The sequence below is a fragment of the Plutella xylostella genome, chromosome 22 (genome assembly GCF_932276165.1).
Source record: "Plutella xylostella chromosome 22, ilPluXylo3.1, whole genome shotgun sequence".
Classification (NCBI taxonomy): domain Eukaryota; kingdom Metazoa; phylum Arthropoda; class Insecta; order Lepidoptera; family Plutellidae; genus Plutella; species Plutella xylostella.
The window spans coordinates 2,318,063-2,338,738 of NC_064002.1; the positions used below are offsets into that span (position 1 = coordinate 2,318,063).

Below are 20,676 nucleotides of genomic sequence, written 5' to 3' on the forward strand. Positions count from 1 at the left end.
GATCAGATACCTCGGTGTCATCTTTGACAAACACATGAAAATGAACCAGCACACCGAGAAGGTCGTCAAAAAATTGAAGCAAATCAGGGGAGCCCTGGGACCAATAATAGGATATAATGCGAAGACTGATTTAGAAACTAAACTAGCTATCATTCAGGCCTGCATTCTGCCACTGATGGATTATGGAGTTGTTCAACTTCTCCCGAGATACAGTTCCACTAATCTCAGCAAAATAGAGCGTCAATATAGATTGGCACTAAAAAATGCCGCTCAGCTACCAAGACGAACGCCTACAGAAGCGATCTGGGAGATGGCTGATATAGAAGCTTGGCACTTACGCGCTGAGGACCTTCACACGAATATGTTGCTAAAAATTTCTAAATTGGAAATAGAAGATCTTGAATCCCCAGGAGATCCTTACCAAAAACATGGTGAATTCAACCCTCTAAGAGTTAATCACAGATTAGGCGACATACTGTATGACCCCAAAGAAAAAGGTCATAAGAGATGGCCCACTGACAAAACAAAAGATCCGCGACCTTTGAAAATAAACTGATGAACTGTATACCTACCTACCTAGAACCTATTAAGTATTTCATTTGTTATTATAAACTAACATTAATATTTTAAATAATAATATCGTAAGTACCTACACTAATTTAACACGTAACCTTAGGTATTGTTAATACTCATTTGTTACGCATCAACAGAACACAGCAAACATAGTTCCATTTGGACATAAGTTAGCTGACTCACCCCTGCACGGCTCACCGGCCACAGGCAAAATTTGTTATCACACAAAGTAGGCAAATAAATGTTATTCTGATTCTGATTCTGATTCTGATACTGTCTACATGTCCCGAATCTGCGTATCGGTGAACCCATAATTGAACAGTTCTCCTCTGCAAATAAAAAAAACAAATACTTAGCTTATACAAATACAAATATTCTAACAGTCAAATAAAAAATTTACAATTCTATGTTACTTACCGTTAAACGTCTTGCGATTTCACTAATTGTAATGTTTTGTTCATATAAATACGATTATCTCCGCCTTTTTTAACATGGTTAAGTGACTTTCCATACTGACTGCGAAGAGAAATTAATTAAATTGACAAATCACAAAGTGAATCACTTTGCAGACGCAGAGGTGAATTGTCACTAAAACTAAAAACAAATTTCGTTTATTCATATTGTATGAGGGTAGAATGGTTTTAATTCTCAAATGAAGAACGAATCATATATTTTTGGCGAAGAGAAATAGTCGACAGCTATGCAGCTTGTAGTCATTTGTCAGTTTCAAATATATTAATTTTATACTCAACAGCGTTTAAATTAACGCAAAATTTGAATTAAGTTAAATAAAAATGACCATCGGTGGACTCGAACTCACGACCTATGTTTCATTAGTCTAACATTCTACCAATGAGCTACGAAGTGTATAGACACAGGTAGTGAAATTTTGCTTCACATCAATTTTATAACTATTTCACTAACACTACCGGTTGATATTTTTATGTCACAGCTGGTATACGGGCGCTTGCCTACGCACAAACTCGTTTGTGTTGTTGTGTGTGTGTGTGTGTGGTTTGTTACTGGTGTGTAAACCGATTTCTGCGTTTATGCACACATAGACAACGTTAGTGTGCACACATACACTACGTTAGTGTGCCCTGCCAACTATTTGACGTTGCCGTGTGTACTACTGTAGTTAAAAAAACGAAAAAATCATGGTAAGAAGAAAACTATGTCAGTGTCAGGGTAAAAAAAAACTTATCAAATTAAAATATAGATATATTATATAAAACGCTTTTTTATATACACACGAGGAACTTTTTCATTACTCGAGAGTTTTTTTGTTGTTGGTTTTTCTTAATTCTTCTAAACCGAGATAAATTAAAGTTACCGATATAATTCCAACATAATTATCTCAAATTGAAGTACTTATTATACTATAAATATCGGTCGGTATACACTAAGTACTCAATACATGTACAACATAAGCTCTTTGCTCCCAGCGCACATATCGGCAAAGTGAAATTCCGTGTCCTCATAACATACTCTGTGATGAATCGCGGCGACGAGCTAGTTCCTTATTGATAGTATCTTTCCGACCTCGTGAGAAAATATAAAATAAGCTTTATTTTAAACCAAAAGCCTTTTAAAGTGTTGCGTGTTCAACTTTACTTCGTTTATAATTAAGGTTGAATTAAGCTAGACGCTCACTATCTCTTTGGGAGATTTTTGGCTTAAGATAACGTCAGTTTATAAAATGGTTCTAAAACGCAAGAAAATAGTTAAAAACCCTTCTTTTTCATGTGGTTTTTTGGTATACTTAACAACAAAATATGTGAATAAGTCCATATTATAGCTCAGGTGGAAGAGTGGAAGGTGTACAGTAATTATTGATTACCTCTGTCTCATACAGGATTAGTGGGATTACAGATGTGAGTGATTCATTACGTTATGTTTATATGTGTATAAACAATTTGGAGACACTGTTACAATTAATAATTTCCTTATTGAAATGCTGCTGATGCATATGAAAACCTTAATAATAAATATGGTCTGGAAAAGGTAAACAAAAAATAACCCATAAAAATTTAAAAATAATAATAAATCAAAATGACTACAAGTCTTTTATTTATAAATGAAAATTGGACTCGCTCAAGGAGAGTTTGCCGCCATTTTTCCAACGGAACGGAAATTAAAACTTGTGTAACCGGTTATTGGTCGATTTGCACAGTTTTTCTGACGGCGGGCGTTGTTCAATTTATCTGGAAATGTGGTTGATATGATTACTTCCACTTCTATAAATATGCAGAAATACGGGAAACGCTGTGCATACTCGTATACATATTTTATTATATAGATTTATGCTGAAATTCATTCAGAACACCGAGATAGTTGCCAATAAAATTAGGACGGCTGTAACAATTTTATACAACACAAATAAATTGGGCCTCGAGTGGCAAATAACATGATACTTATGCGATGAATGTACGAAAATGTACGAATGCGACGAAATGGTAGTTTCAAGTTACAATGCGTTCGTGTAAATAAATTGTAGAGCGAAATTTATTGTTATACATACATAATAATTATATTATGAAGTGAGGTTACTAGTCGTGATCGTAAATAAGTAAGTACTTAAAATATAATATGCTATATTCTTTATTCGAAAATACAAAAAAAAATACGCCACTAAAGTGAGAGCTATAAAGATTGTTAGAGGAATATAACTGAATGGGTACTTCAGAAACAATCTACAGCATCTACTCTTACATAAATTATTAATATATTCGGCTTTAATAGATACAAATGGAGGTATTCGCAGACCTCTGTCTATTTATACATCGACAGGTCATTCGCCCTCCACAAATGTAGGAGAGCACTTCGCCAAATTGGTAGTTCTGGCCTGAAGAAGCGACCAACCAAATATCGAAGCTGACAAATTACAGGTCCCGAGATAACATTTCATCGATTTCGAACTTTCGGTTAATGGTGTTGGTTTATACAGGTTAAGTGACTAGTAGGTTTACAGTTTTTTGCAATAATTATAACGCATGATGCACGATAGTTGTATCTATCTAACATCTTCATACTACTATCCTGGACTATACTATTCTACACGATCTAAAACATTTATACCAATGTATAGTATGTATACTTATAGGAAACACTAGAAATTCATGATTCTTTCTTTCTTAAGTTCCGGAGCTTAAATCTACAACCACTCGATTGAGCAGCAGAAACCGATTTAAAACTAACAATGTAAAAACTAAAATGTAACATAAAAAAGCAAAACTAACTTTGGCGAAAGTTTTATCGGGCGAGATAAAAACGTTTCAGTGAGAAACGGCGGCTAGATTCTGTGAAAAAGATAAATGCTTCACGCATCGCGTTTTCCACTAAATAGTGGGAAAATGGGTTAGAAAACCCGGAGCTCCGTATAGCAGACAATTACATTTTGCAATAGCTCTTCGACTGCGATAAAGATTAAGTATTAGGATTTTTTTTATCAGGTCTAGGTCACTACGATATATGTAATGTACTTACAGACAGCGACATAGCCAGGTGAAGTGGGGATAGGGCATATATCGTATAAACGAGATGATAAACTTGTGCCAACGATCAGTGGAAAGCCAGGAGTCGTCAAGCGATGTTGACATATACTGTATTCATAAAAAAACGATGTATATAACTTTTTGCTTTTGGGCATACCCCTATGCCCGACTCAAATCGGGTGCGCCGGATGTACAGTGAGCCGATGCCACCCCGTGCAGTGCCTATAACCTCCCATGCAATACAGAGCAGCACAGCAGTGGCCAGTGATTGGCTGATGATGAGGTTACATGAAAACTGCTGAAAGCTCTGATTGGCTAGCGAGGTTCAGAAATAGAGGAACATACTCACAAGACAGTCGAGCACGACCTTGACCGGTGGCGCAGCATGCAGCACAGCAGAGAGCTGTGATTGGCTAACAAGGTTCAGGAGTACATACCCACAAGACAGTCGAGCACGACCTTGAGCATAGGCCGGTGGCGCAGCACGCGCTCCAGGCGCATGCGCGGCCAGCACACGCACGTCGACGACTCCTCCGCGATCACCGTCACCTGCAAGGAGGTGAACATTAGGACATGGGCCCAAAGGTTTTGTGCTGCACAATTATGTTCCAAAACATTAGGCTTAGATTAACAATATACAAACAAGATGGAGTGTCAGTACTAAAGAAACGTCACGACAAAAAAACATCCTAACACTGCCCTTAATTTAAATTTGGTTGACATTAGGTTAAACTTAATACGGATTGACAGTGAACAAAATGAGGACAGTTTTTGCTTGTGACACACCATCGAGAATCTCACCCCTTATATATTTACATTGGACGAAAAGTGGTAGCAGCAATGCACCTCCGCCTACCCCAAGAAGCATGAGTACGAGTATATTTAGTAAGTATAACACGTATTTTTCTTTTGTAACATTTATTTGCAAAAATTTAAACGCACTTATATCTTAACTCAGAAGAAACATGGCACTGGCAAAGTTTATTCTGAGTATCATAAGGAATAAGGTAGACTGCTTGGACTTGCTCCACAATATCCTAGTGCTTTTTGTACCTAACAATTTTATGAGAGCAAGGAGACACATGCTTTTGGCAGAGGCACCCTCGCGCACCAACTTGTACCGGGAGTCTCCGGTGCCGCGCGGCCGGCGCCTGCTAGCCCGGCTGCTCGCCGCTCAGCCCGGTGTCGACTTGTTTGCCGACTCACTCAACACCGTGTTGAGAGCGTGTAAAAGTATGGCAGAGATCGGAATGAAAGGTTCGTCCATTATGTAAACGTACTTAAGTAATATAGTTAGGTATAGTAAATGATGTTAAGATATAAGTATAATGATAAGTTTACAATTTGTAGTTTGTGTTTTTAGAAATAACCATATGTAACGCCATAGGTCTCTAGCCTGTAATGTTATGTATGATGTGTAAATAAATAAATAAATAAATTAACATAACGTAAAAATAATGCGCGCATATAACTACGTGACTTTCCTAAATCGTGTCAATTCCAATCTCATTGACTTTAGTACGAGCATCCGCTATACTCCATAGTTACACATAGGTACCTAGTAAATACCACAAGCCCAGTGTCCACATAACGTGGTGATGGACAGGGGTAAGTGCCGGTACGTGGCAGCGGTCGTCAGGCGAAGCTAAAACCATGTCATTAGGGCGTACAACGTGTCAAAAGTTGTTGATAGCCGCTTCGTACGGAGTTATTTTGTAGCATAGGTGGAGAGATATCATAGGTGTAGCGTAGTATATGTATACAGGGTGTTGCTTTTTATTATGGAGGATGAATACATTTTTTTTGGAATTTTGTCATTGTGATTTTATTAGATATATAGCTGTTCCCGCGAGCTTCGCTTCGCCTTAAGTTTTCCCGTGGGAATTCCGGGATAAAAAGTAGCCTATATTCTTTCTCAGGGTCTAGACCATATGTATACCTAATTTCATTAAAATCCTTTCAGTAATTTTGCCGTGAAAGAGTAACAGACAGACACAGTTACTTTGGTATTTATAATATTAGTTAGGATAACATGCTGCACACGTACTCGTAGGTTTCGGCTTAGTATACCCTTTTTGCAACACCCTGTATAGTTGAAAAATACGATGATAGAGAAGTGTATTCATTTAAATGCGCGATTTATAAATGAGTAAGTACGTGGAATTAATGCAATAAATTATGATTTCAGCCGCTTTGCTTTTGCTATTTTATTCCAATTGAAAAAGATTATCCTATAATAAGCTTTTGATGAATAATTGCTCATTGCTGTGCCGGTTACGTGTGTGATTTGATTATCATTGTTAATTGTTAATAAGTATATATTTTTAAGCATTAAAATACCAAGAAAATAGTTATTTAATGGTTTTCACAATGATTGAAATGAATTGAAGAAAATGGTTTTCACAAATTTAAGATTTACTTACCTCGTAGCGAAAACATTATATTTATTTTTCATGGAAATAAAAAAATACGCGCGTTTATTTTGTGTAGAAACCCAAACCAGAAAATACAAATAACTGAGATGAAAGGAAAATAAAACGTCATTGTATTTTTACGCTTACGTGCATCGTTACGATTCAAATAAAAGTCCATTTATTTAACGAACTTCCATTCCAGCTACAAACGCACATTAAAAGTTTTCCACTCACAAACTCATAACAGTTATATCATAATCGAGAATCATAAAAAACAAACTTTAATTTACATTTCATTAGTCTGCAAAAATTTAAACATAAAAAATACACGACTGGAACGGAAAACTACCGCATTTCCTAAAAAAAACACGAGTCTGAGAAACGGACAAATTGCGACCGCCGCCCCTCGTCGTCAATAGAACATCGGTCGCCGCTGCCTCCCCTTAAATGGACCGGGAAGCAAAATGTTCGTTTTCTTCAAACAAATGGGGCGTTATTAAGCCTCGGGCACCTGCCCAGGGACGTGGAACTTCACCTGGGCGCCGCCTGCACTCACTACCACTCGCTGAAAACAAACTTTCATCTCAGACACCTCCGAGCTAAATTATTCTCTGTTGTCTTATGAATAGGGTGGAAGCGAAAGGCAAGACGCCGTTGTAAAGTTTACGGCTTCTTACTACGGCAGTGTCTCACTACGTTATTTACTACATACAAATTTTGCATAGCGCGCGCGACCGGACCTAAAAGTCTAGCTCGTTTATATTTTAACAGCTTCAGAAGTTATACGTTCGAGAATACAGCGCTAGGTTGTATGTTACCGTCTCTTTTCTGGGTTAACAACCTCCGGAATTTATCTTACGTGAGTAATTGAGGGTGCATAAAATATTTGTCTTGCATTCATAATGAATGAACGGAGCTTAAAAGGAGATTTAGCGTTAAACGCTTGGTAACGTCTTCTTGTTATTCACATTTTGTCAATAAATCTCCGGGACGAGACTCCTACCTCGTTGCAAACGCATTAGCTTAATCGTACGATAAAAACAAACAACTTGTGAAATTAGCATTTCTGAATGTTTTTTTAGCAGTGCTCAAGTATTTTCAGGTGACCCGGATGCGTCATACTCGATCTGGGAGGCTACTTCCGTGATCGTGTTTATGACTGACGCGCTTTTAGAAGTGTTAGATAATACTGGAGTAATTTATTCCAAGAATAATAGGTACCTACGCATGTATCTGTAAATCTGTAATACACGAAACTACGCGAGTAATCATGGCAGTGTACATATAAGGTATTCCGTTGGTTGCAACCAAAACATTCCTCCATTAATAACTACGTTTTCATCGTAAAATTGAAATGCTAACGCTGTAAATGCGGGTCTAAATGCCTAATACCGAGAGCCCGAGGAAGCCCGAGCATCCGCCGGGCAGCCAGCCGCGCCTAAATGAAATGAAGAGCTCAAATCAGACGGACTAATTTTAGCTCTCCCGTGTTTGTGTAATAAAGGACGGGTTGTTGACTTTGTTAGTTTATTATCTCTATCAAACGACGGCATTTTGGGACAGTCTCTTTGGTAACCAATATACAGTCTGACTTACAATAATGCTCTAAATAAGTATGAATACTCGACTGTATGATATAAGAGACACAGCAAGCCACCTATTTATGAGTCAAAACTTATGAATGTGATTTATGGATATTTAATTAAAATATGGACATGTTTACGCTACCTACACATACATAATTATTTCGTATAACTACTAATTGAACCCAGAGGGTTGAATGTTCATATAAGCCGAGTGCATAGGGATGTTGCTTCCCAGCCTTCAGTGGATGTTCAGGGTGATGATGCCAGTAATTCGCGTTCCTTGTTTGAGGATTTGCCTATGTGGAAAAAAAGGGTCCGTATCCTTAAACATATCCCGAAAGGCGCGAGATGTTTGGCTGCAGAAAAGTTGTCTCAGGTTATTGAGAAGTGTATTCAGTCAAACACCACCCAGGATTGGTTTGAATTGCAGTCATTTGCTTACACATGCCTGAGAGTCCCCTCTTCCGCAGACAGGGGCAGGTCTCTGACGTCCAAGGTAAAAGAAAACCTCACGGCTGGTGGCTTGGGTGTGCCTTTGCCCACTGACGTCACGTCGCGGTGTGTATCGGCGAGCGGAAGGGCTCTGTATAAGCTAGTTGAGACCAAAGTTTTCGATGGTGATGTTAGTGGTGCGGTACGTATTTTACTGTCTGACTCTTCTTTGGCGGATGATAGCGATGCTACGGTAGAGGCACTTCGGCTTAAGCACCCGATACCGAGTAGGGACTTACAGTTTCCTCCTGAACCGAACCTTTCTAGTGTATTTCTGACTGTGGAGGTGAAGGACGTTGCGCAGGCGATTGAATCGTTCAATAGTGGTTCGGCAGGCGGCTTGGACGGTATTCGCCCCGGTCATCTCAAGGAATTGACTTCACCTGCGGCTGGTGATGCTGGTGCAACTCTTTTACGCTCGTTATGCTCATTGGCGAATTTTATGCTGAAGGGAATGGTCAATAGAGAGGTATGCCCTTTTTATATGGAGCCTCGCTATGCGCCTTAAATAAAAAGGATGGTGGTATCCGACCCATCGCCGTAGGTAGTGTGTTTCGCCGGGGTTCCGCTCATCTCGCCTAATCTTTATTTCCCAAAACTCGTTTCGCATAACTCGTATGGTCTAAACTTTTTTGGTCGAATCATTACTTTGCCAAGACTTAAATGGCATAAGGCTCGTTTCGTCTAAAGCTCTTTAGGCACAATCTTGAAACACCTAAGTCTCGTTTTCTCAAATTTATGTTCGTTTATACCTATGTATAATCTTGATTCCCCTAATGTTATCTTAATAAATAATATATTAAGTATGTAGTAAATTCACCAATTGTGGTATTTTTCTCCTACATTCCGAGAAACACGATATTAAATGATAAAAAAATCGAAAGTTAACGAGCATTATATTATTATACAAACCCCATGGGATCGAAACCTAAAGATAGGTGCGACGACGAGCAAAGCGAGGAGGAGCGTGTTAGGTGCACATGTTCGTCATAACCAAAGCGGAGCGCAGCGAAGCGGAGCGGAGCGTTTTCCAAACAGCGGAAACAATATAAGGCACCAGTTTGCCCTATGTATGGAGACGCTCCGTCGCTCCGTCAAAGTTAAAGCCAAACGAATATTATTACTTTGTATAAACCTATGCCATACTCGTAGCATTATTAGTCTATTCAAGATTTGGCCATACAATTATTACGCTAAACAAGATTATGCGAAATAACTTTTTACTAAACGAGATTTATGCCATACGATTTTCGGCGAAACGAGCCTTTGACCAAACGTTACTATGCAATACGAGATTAGGCTAATAAATCTTAGGCCTAAAAAGGTAGAACCGTTTCGCCGTCTCGTGGCCAAGCTCGGCTGCAGCGCTGTCAGAGAAGAAATGTCTGAATACCTGCAGCCTTTGCAGTTGGGGTTTGGTGTGCCTTTAGGGTGCGAGGCGGCCATTCACGTCGCTCGGTCTTTTGCCTATTTAAGGGATGGATCGGATAGCATCATTTTCAAGGTTGATTTAGAAAATGCGTTTAACATGGTGGAGCGGGACGTATTTTTAAAAAGGGTTTTAGAGCGCGTTCCGTCTCTCTTCCCGTTTCTCCACCAATGTTACGCAAGGCCCTCAAACTTATTCTTTGGAACTATCCCTGTCGAGTCTCAAGTAGGGGCGCAGCAGGGTGACCCTTTAGGCCCCCTAATTTTTAGCCTGGCCATACATGACGTGGTGTCTTCCCTCCGGTCGCCGTTGAACCTATGGTACTTAGACGATGGCACCGTGGGGGGTGACGCAGATGAGGTTTTGAGCGACATTGAATCTCTGGTTCAGGGCTTGGCTGCATTGGGCTTGCGAATTAATCCAAGGAAGTCAGAGGTGTTTGCGTGTGCTGGTCAGTTGTCGCCGACTACCCAGGAACGGCTGGACGTGTTGGTGCCAGGTGCTAAGGTTTTGGACAGGACAACATTCATGCTTTTGGGTGCGCCAATTTTTCCCGAAGGAGTGCCAGCTCTGGTTCTGTCCAAGATGCGTACGTTGGCTGAAACCAAGTCGCACCTCTGCCAGCTTTCAGCACACGTGGCGCTTTCCATCTTGCGGGGCTGTTTGTCCATACCGAGGCTGACATATTCGCTGCGTACAGCCCCAGTTTGGCTGCATAGAGAGGAGTCCAAGCAGTACGATGAGGTGTTGAAGGACCTCCTGGAGGCTATTGTCAACATCAGCATGTCCAATGAGCAGTGGTCTCAAGCGGCGCTTCCTGTGAGGTATGGTGGGCTGGGTTTAAGGCGCTTGGAGGACACTCAACTGCCGGCTTTTCTGGCGTCGTCGTGTGAGGTGCTGCGGCTTGTCACTCGCATTTTACATGTTAATGGTGATGAGTTCAGTATTCCCCATGCGGCAGAGGCCCTGGAGTTGTGGCAGTCTGTGTGTCCTGAGAGTGCTGTGCCGGTGCAGCCTGAGCGTCAGCGTGTTTGGGACGAGGAACAGTGTCGCTTGCAGTTGAACATGCTGATGCTGCGCAATGCCGGGCCTGAGTTGGCGCGTTTGCGGGCGGTCTCTCAGCCAGAGTCAGGGTTGTGGCTGCATGCTTTGCCATCGCCGCAGTTGGGAACGTTGTTAGACAACGATTCCTTGCGGGTGGCGGTGGCTCTGCGTCTCGGCTGCACTGTGGTGGAACCCCATGTTTGTGTCTGCGGCGCGCGGGTGGATCAATCGGGACGTCACGGGTTACACTGTGTGCGTAGTGCGGGCAGGTTCTCACGGCACCATGCTATCAATGACATCGTCCGGAGAGCGCTTGTTTCTGCGGATGTCCCGGCGGTCCTGGAGCCACCAGGGTTGTCCCGGGCTGATGGCAAGCGTCCGGATGGACTCACCATGGTGCCGTGGGAGAAGGGCCGCAGTTTACTCTGGGACGCGACGTGCGTCTGCACCCTCGCGCCGTCTCACGTGCAGTCTACAGCGGCCAATGCGGGTGCCGCTGCTGAAGCCGCGGCTCGGCTTAAAAAACTTAAATATAGCCAGCTAATGCAGCGGTATCTGTTTGTGCCCTTGGCTGTGGAGACGATGGGGGTGTGGGGAGAAGAGGGCAGGGCCTTCTTAAGGGAAATCACCAGACGCTTGAGGAGTCGTGGTCTGGGATCTTCTTCCGGGGCTCACCTGATGCAGAGGCTATCCCTGGCTGTGCAGCGTGGTAACGCTGCCAGTGTCATGGGTACCTTTGGGTCGGGTGTGGCTCGGAGTGGTATTTTTGATTAGTTAGTTATAATAAGTAAGTAGTAAGTATATTTGTAGGTATATTATAATTATTATTAATTTTTTTTGACGAAACTTCTAGTGGATTTAATGCATGTTTGTGACTTATATGTTTTTATGAATAAATGAATTTAACAACCTAATTGAATTAGTTTAGAATTTCATAACGTAAAAGAACCGCAAACGGCTTTGTTCGAATTTCACTTCCAAAATAGTATGGGATCCAATGTACACCGTGCTCTATTTCCCCAGCTCCTACTCTACATGAAGCGCGCAGTATCTACGTGGTTAGAATGTTTCCATGCGAGTCAACGATCTCCCGAAGCCCGATTTTCCCAATTTCATAATAGCTTTACTCGTTCAGTCCCCATTGAATAACTCATTTACTCAATTGTCTGCCGCTTTCATTCCAATCTTATTAGCATACCAATTTTACCGTGCATGCCACAATGGTTTGAGGTGTAAGGTTTCTTGGTTGGCGCAACGTGATGTGATCTGTCTGTGATATCTATAATTATGGCATTCAGAAGATAGTAGTAAAAAGAAGCCTATTTATTTTATATTCACGAACAAAATGTCTATGCCCTTCATAAAATCCACCTTCTCCAGAAAATGAAATAAATAATTTTTAAGTTCATAACTCTATAACTCGAACTTTTAGGAGTCTCCCTTGAGGTTCGAGTTACAGAGTTTCTACTGTTTAAGTTTGAAAATAGCTTAGTAGGTATGTACTCGTATAATAAATCTACGAACTGAAGTGGCAGTGGGTCGGCTTATATGCCGAGGATCCGTGAGCGGTGTTTTATCGGGATGGTGGACCTAGGCGGAGGTTGCGGGACGACTTAGATAGATCGGCTTCAGGAGGTCGACAACACACGTGTGAAATGAACATGGGGAGTCCTTTGCCCAGTAGTGGGACACAAATATGGCTATACAGAGTGTCCCAAATGTCAACGAATATACAGAGTGTCCCAAAGTCAACCTTGAAGGGCTGAAAGGCCAGCTAAGGAGTGGCCACAATATCGTAAACATTCGATAGTTTCCGAGATATTGACATCGAGGTGTCGATTTTCAGTAAATTTATAAAAGTGTGTGTGACGATGACTTTTGGGACACCCTGTATAATTAAAATTTATTACGTTAAATAAATTAAAAAATATACTTATATAATATGTAAAGACGGTACCTGGAAGACGTTGTCGGACTGCTCGCGGTTGGCCTCCCACTCGGGCGAGTCCACGAACTGGTAGGGCTGCACGAAGTGCAGGTGCGTGCCGTCGCACGACACGCGCAGCCTGCGGACACCAAGGAGGGTTAGTTCATCAGATTTGGCCTGTTTTTAACGGGATATGATATCGCACACGGTATTGCCCCGCCAGTGGCCAGCACCAATTAACATCACAATCTACCAGATGATAGATAGTCTAAGGCTGTTTTTAACAGCATGCGGATTTGATCACGCGGGATTGCCCGGCACGTGTTCATACCAGTAGAATATGCACACGAGACGCGGGAAAATGGCGTGCGATACCGCGTGCGTGATGAAATCCGCATGCTGTTAAAATAGCCTTGATTAGTGTTATACGTTTGAGGAGTGTGTCTTTGTGTCTGTGTGTTTGCTGTTTCTTTGTTCTAGAGGGACGTGTTACGTTAGCGAGTTCGATTTTTATATCCAAATTAGTGTAATGGTTCAAATAAGTTTATCTGCTGTCACGATATTTTCAGCGGGATGTGTCCAACTTTTTGACTGAATTTAAATCCACCAGATAATGTGCTTGCGATGATATGAAAGAAATCTGTTCAAACCAGTCTGGTGAATCAGCAGAATAAATTCAAAGTTATTCTTCATATTCCACTGAATGTAAGTAGTAAGAACTTCAGCGGAGGCGAATAATAAAATATCTACTGAAAAGTGCGAGATTAACTTCATAAGGCAAGTGAAAAAGTTTCTTATTATTACAGTGAATAATTCAGAAGCATTCACGAAAACCACAGCCATTTCTTCAGAAGAAAAATTTGTAAAAACAATCGATCGTAAAGTTTTAAAGTTACTTAGAAATAAGTTCGCCTTGAAAGTAGGTGGTGGTGTAAATAATAAATGACGAAGCAGCAACAGGTAAGAAAACTGTTGGGTACTGTAGACAGTGTGGTACCGAGCCACTCGTTTGTGCATACTAAATGATCCGAGCGGCTGCTCGGCTGGTCATTTAATCACATAATCATGTGGTATGCTTGTATTTGTGCTATCATTATGGTTTGATTATTGTTTTGAGGCAGATGTTATTGGCATTGAGTTTAATATTTTATAGTGATTGTGGTGGGAAAGTGTCTGCTGTATCTGGTCTATATTCAGGGTGTAAAATAAGCCCGACACTGGTGGAAAACTATTTTAAATCTTCAATTGGAAAACTAGTTTTGACGCTCTGGACAGCAACCTTGTTTGTTTGTATTATTTTCTGTTTTTTTCATATATAATTTTTGTAGTATTCTTTTTCTTTTTGTTTCTGTTTTTATTGTTCAGTGTGTCAAATAAATGTTTCTTTCTTTCTTTCTTTCTTCTAATAAATTAGCTTACTTTAATAAAACGAAACAACCATAAATATATATCTTGATAGGTACTTTTTGGTATATTTTATGCAGCCTAAATTATAAATTCAGTTACATGACAATGTAGTAAGTGCTAAATATTATAATCACATGTTTCATGTTTATCTAGATACGACATCATCGCAATTATTGCGGTAATGGGCGACAAAGTGAATTTTACATGGTAATTACTTCATTTAGTGCTCAGGGTGCGGTTATAGTGCTCGTAATAATGTATTATGACTAACGTTCTAGACTAGTTTCCGAGTCTAGTCATTATTGAGTACATAACAGTAATGTTCATATTAATTAATACTCAAGTACTTGCAACCGCTTTGGCTGTCCATACAAAATACAGACCTGTGTGTGCCTTTGTGCAAGCGCTATTAGTTCGTAGCACAACTCAAAACAAGTAGTACGACACTACACCAAATATGTATAATTTAGGTATATTATTATAACACTCTCGAACAAGAAACTTCTCAACAACAACTGCAACGGCTACTTTTTGCTAGTGATAGCAAGTTAGTACTTCTGGTGTTGTGTAGACAAAACTATCAGCGCTTACTACTAGCTTGAACATACCTACTTAGCATCATATGACATAGTAGATAAACACAATAGTGTGCCCCAAACCGGCCCAAATTCATACATTTAACCCGTTTGAAACGTGACTATTTCGCGCACTGCGTTTGACACGACTATACTTATATCATTGCGGTACGTGTAGGTATTATACCTAGATACAAATTTATCAATGTAGAAAAGAATCCTTAGTGTAGCACTACGAATAAAAAAAGTGATTGCGTCGGAAAATAATAATAAAAAACCGGCCAAGTGCGAGTCGGGCTCGCGCACAAAGGGTTCCGTAGCAGCAAAATTACAGTTAAATCAACCTATCTCAAAAACTATAAGAGATACTTTGATCAAACCAAAAATCGTTGAAAGAGTTAATTAGCATGCATCACCTCTATTTTTTTTAGAATTTTATACCCCGTAGTTATAAAAATAGAGGGGGGGGGACATACTTTTTACGACTTTGAGAGCTGATATCTCAAAAACCGTTCACTTTAAGAAAAATGTTTTTTAGAAAACTTTATATCATTTTAAAAGACCTTTCCATTGATACCCCACACGGGTATGTACATCGAAAAAAAAAATTTCATCCCTCAGTTACATGTATGGGGGGCCCCACCCCCAATTCTTTTTTTTACTATTTAGTGTCATATTTTTGTAGCGGTTCATACAACACATATTCCCATCAAATTTCATCACTGTAGTACTTATAGTTTCCGAGTAAATCGGCTGTGACAGACGGACAGACGGACAGACGGACATGACGAAACTATAAGGGTTCCGTTTTTGCCATTTTGGCTACGGAACCCTAAAAACCATAAACAAGCTAAAAGACTCACTTCCCCTTCAGCAGTATGGACAGCCTCTCGTCCGCCGGCGTGACCTCCTCCACGGCGTAGGCCTCCCCCGCGTCCAGCCGCACGAGCCGCGCCTCCCGCGTCAGCTCCGTGAAGTGCTTCTTGTTCACCTTCAGCGGCTTGAACAGCTTCAGGTATAAGTCTGTCAGCTCGAGGGAAAGCGCTGGCGGGAGGAACCTGGCGGGAGAGAAATGAAGTTCAGTTGTCTGGTAAAAGAGGGGGTAATTTTATTTTGCATGTTAAGAAACCAAATGTTAGTACCTATGGTTTGGTTGGTATGTAAGAAGTTGTTATACGTGATACTGCGGTAATAACACAATGTGGGCTGATTGGAGGCTCACTGCGTCTTCGACTGTATGTATGTAAATTATGATCAATGATTTGCTAATTGAAACCAGGTACGAAAGTTTTCCACATCGAGATTTTATGCATTGTCTTTAGAAAGGTTCGCTGCTGTTGGAATACTGGGATGAACAAAATATAATTTTCATATATTTGTGTAATAATTTTAGAAAACAGATATTCAGTCTTACATTGTAACTTTGTTATCCTCTTTTTAACATTAGTATAATGATATACAGTACACTATTTATAAAATAAACTCGTAACAGTAATAATAAACAAACTAAAATCCCGGGTAATATTTCGCAGATATATTTTATTCGAAAGCTTACCTCAGGAAGCTACAAACGAGTTCACAACCATCGTAAAGCTCCCACTATCCCTCTGATGTAGAGCTTTCAAACTACATGACATTATAATAAAATATACTCGCTATATTTATATACAAGTTTACATAGCGGTGAACTTTCAACAATACCTATACTTTATCTCTATCATGTATTTTCACGACACATAAAGCTCATGCCAAATAACGCCTTATTTCATAGTTTGAAGTGGAAAAGTTAAATTGCCACGATACATTTTAGGCGACAGCTTTTCAGTACGAATATGATCGTAGGGTATTTCTGTGGAATTTACTGACCTCGCACCATGCCTTTTACAAACCACTTAAGTATTAATATAAATTTTACATGACTGTTCTGTTTAATTAATGAAACAGTTCCATTCAGTGAGCATGAATTTTGTCGGTTTCACAGCGAGGCTACCAATTTAATCAGTGGTAAAAATTTTGGTAGCGGATGGCGGTCAAAATATTGAAGTTTTTTTGTCTATGGTTTAAGATAATTCCAGTAAATATATGGATTAATTTCAATGCCATTAAGTATTATAGAAAACCTCTCGTAAATGTATTAATGTTCAGATACAACGCTATAGCCTGGAAAATGTCAGGCCAGAAGCCACGGCAAGCTTCAGCCCGTAACATAAGCCATGTGAATATATTATGAAATATTGAAAACTCTGGAACCGGGATGAAATATAAATCACTTGCATAGAGCTGTGTGCATGTGAATGACGTCACTCCCACACTCGCATGGGACAACTTGACGTGACCTGGCTCTTGAGTGGCCACCTCGGAATGCTGGCTACGTTTTTTTTTTTACTTATTCTTAATCCTCAGCCAGGAAAATGTTTTAGAAGCAAAAGGAAAAGTTAAACCACGAGGTACTTTCCACTTATTTGTGATGTAAGTAAACATATTACCATCCTTTTCTGCAAAGTGTTATGCATTTTTTATAAACTTGGTCTTACTTGGTATTCTTACTTAATGAATATATAAGTTTTTGCAAAATGTAGTAGTTAAAACTCGAAGTGAAGAATATTTTGTTCAATCGATATTATAAGTACATGTGTTTACTTTTGTACTATGTAGAACAAAAGTAATTTCAACTATTTATCTTTTTTATATTTCTTAGTTCACAAAATAGAATAACTGAAACAATGTTTGTTGTGGCTACGAAAATGGTAGCCATAATCCACTAAAGCTTTAACTAAGACTACATTTACCGCTATGTTCTTTGGGAGCAGGAAAAAATGTAAGCACAGAACAAAAATACTGTGCGGTCTGCATTCTATTCTTTCTTTTGTGGTTCCGATGAGCTTCCGTTTTTTAGCTTCAAAGTAAAGAATGTTAAATTACGCTTAAGACTCTTACGGCTACTTAAGTTAGTTAATTCGATTCGAAGAATATAAAAAGTGGATGAATTTTCTCACTTTTCACCGCATAATTCAGACAGAAACAGTCTAAGGCATCTATAGATTCTCGTATGTTTCAAGTTCATGCGCCATTATACATGTAAAATATCACTATCCCGATTGATATACAGGTAATACTTGAGGAGTACTTACTTATATGTAGGTGTACCTACATATAAGTACTCCTCAAACACCTTTTAAATACTTTTATTTATAATATTTTCGCAAACTTGATCACCTAAAATGACCTGCCCATACTCATAAATTGTTTAACATTGTAACAAAAAAAAACTCTGGAATTCACCGAATAATAAGCACAATGATGTTCAGCGAGTTGACCAGCATATCATAAACTACCATCTAACTCCAGCAAACCTAGTTTTCAAGACTCACCGAATAATAAGCACAATGGTGTGCAGCGAATTCACCAACACGAGCGCAGTGGCCCAGGCCAGCACGTCGGGCGCGCAGACCTCGGCGCCGGCCCACATGGCCATCAGCACGGCGCCCGTGGCCGCCAGCGCTCGCAGCACCAGGATGCTCTGCTTCAGGCTCTTGGGCGCGAGGAAGGCGATCGCGAAGCACAGGTTTGCTGCCTGTGGGGTGGAGGGGAGTTAGTTGGTTTTGGTTGGGGTTTTTAAGTGTGGGGTCTGTGGGTTCATACGGTAAATGTTAATTAAAAATTGATATTTTTTAAAAGTTGTATTTAACCTCTCTGCTGGGAAATTAGAGACAAATAAAAATCAATGGTTTGGTTAACCAATAAGTCACAGGGACTTGAGCGGTTAATGTAAGTTTGTAGGTTTATTTAGTAAGATGATAAAGTCATTATGAAATCATTGGACTTGATATAAAAAGCCGAAACTAATGCAAGTACGGAAAACATTACCTATGTACTATCGTGTGAAGTTGTGTTGTAAATGTTGCATTGTTAAAAATGAAATAAAAACTTTTTGGAAGACTATTTTAATGATGGTGGAGTGTTACACAAGAATATGATATTTTATCAGATTGTAGTTCCAAATTGTTGAACTTCCCCCAACACATACTTTGTCGTCAGTGCGATGCAATGCAACATGTAATAGACAACTATTGAGAATAATTTGCAAGTTTGTTTCTGTCGCCGCTCGCAAATTGCACCCAGCCCGTGCGTGACTTGCATGCGACATCGGAAACCACAGTTTTGCGGTACATAGTGCTTCTTTATTAATATGGCTTTCATGTGGTGGCAGGGTCACGTGCCTGTGTGGTAATTTAAAATAAACTAAAGTAAGTAATATTTAATTAAATTGGTAAAAAGGTAAGGTAACAAACACTAGAGGTAGACTAGACTAGGGTTTACCTCCGTGATGTGAAGATTAGCCAGTCCATTACTATCCAGGGTGCGCCGCCGCCAGATACTACATTCAGGGAGGATTCTTTCGTGCACCCTAATCCATCGCTTCCATAATCTATATGTAAGTTCCCAGTAGGAAAACTACCGTTTTTAACTACCGTTGACTGAAAGTTTATATACTGAATGATAAGTGTTCTGAATTTGCAGCGTTACACGCGGCTAGTATAAGCAATTTGTCGACTGGCAACGCAGTCCTAAATTAAAGTAAACAAAAAAGCAAAGAAACGCAATGTAGCCTCGGCCACGGCTCCATGTGACATGAACTTGTTTGTGTAGCAGTGCGTGAGCGCGCGCAATCACAGTGACGACAAAGCGACTAGTGTGCACGCGACCAACAAGGAAAGTGTTTGCTGGAGACGTCCTCGGACGGTTGGGCTTGTGGAACTTAGCCACCGAGAATCTTTTTCTTTTACATGGTATGGTATTATGTTTTTCTTTTACATGGTATGCTGGATGGGCAACCTCAATAACATTTCAAAAGTATCTACACCACCTAAAGGATGTCTGGTAGACATTGCTTTATGAAAAAGTGCCGAATTTATTATACACGGCTCTTATTTAAAGTTAAGTTATAAATATACCTGCTAACATAAACAATTCATTTCTGCTAGCAAACTTTCCAAAACTTTCTCTTGTTTTGAATCTTTACCAAGGTTTCCTACGTATTTTTCATTTTCAGTTTCCCTTACATAACAAATAAAATGGCAAGTTCAAGTCATCTTATTTATACAAGCCGCTCGCAGGCGGACGTACAATTTTCACTCGTAAATGTCGATATGGCAGCTTATAGAATTTCAAATGTACAATATCGTGCGAGTCCTGACACAGCTTGGGAGCCCGCCAGGTACAGAAATGGAAATAAACTGCGTTCTGGGGGGCCACTCTCTAAGCCGACGAACGAACGAACAAGCATTGTCACGCAGTCGGCACGCTCAATAAACGTCACAGAGCCGTGGTTATCGCAGCACTCTGAAGCTTAGGAAAACCAAAACTGCCGCGAACCACAGCTTTATGACGTTTATTAAGCGTGCCGACTGCGTCGTTCGTCTACTTAGAGAGTGACCCCAACCATGCATGTATGGCGGTAGACGGAACAGGCGGCAATTTTTTAGCCGTGAAAAAAGTAAAGTGTTTTACTCTGTTGTTGCACGGGCAATAAGATTAATAGCTCCCCCGGGACAGCACCAGTTTCGGGGAAATAAAATGCACGGCTCAGGATCGGTATTGTAAAGCTATTTGCAAATGTTAGTTAAAATGCCACGGTTGGTTTAGACATGTTGAATGACGCAACTACTGTCCAAAAACGACATGGATCTTTGATTGATAATAAATTTAACAGAACCAAAATGGAATAGATAAAA

At 40.1% G+C, this 20,676-nt stretch overlaps 1 protein-coding gene across 1 annotated transcript in view; it reads right to left on the reverse strand.

Moving 5' to 3' along the window:
• LOC105389863 (blood vessel epicardial substance) overlaps window positions 1-20,676 on the reverse strand; it is a 55,182-nt gene that overhangs the window by 15,490 nt on the left and 19,016 nt on the right. The window contains exons 3-6 of the mRNA XM_038105704.2: window positions 18,313-18,515; window positions 15,805-15,999; window positions 12,990-13,098; window positions 4,505-4,616 (exon numbers count right to left, since the gene is read on the reverse strand). Of these exons, the coding sequence (XP_037961632.2) occupies window positions 4,505-4,616; window positions 12,990-13,098; window positions 15,805-15,999; window positions 18,313-18,515 (619 nt within the window). The remainder of the gene's footprint in view (window positions 1-4,504; window positions 4,617-12,989; window positions 13,099-15,804; window positions 16,000-18,312; window positions 18,516-20,676) is intronic.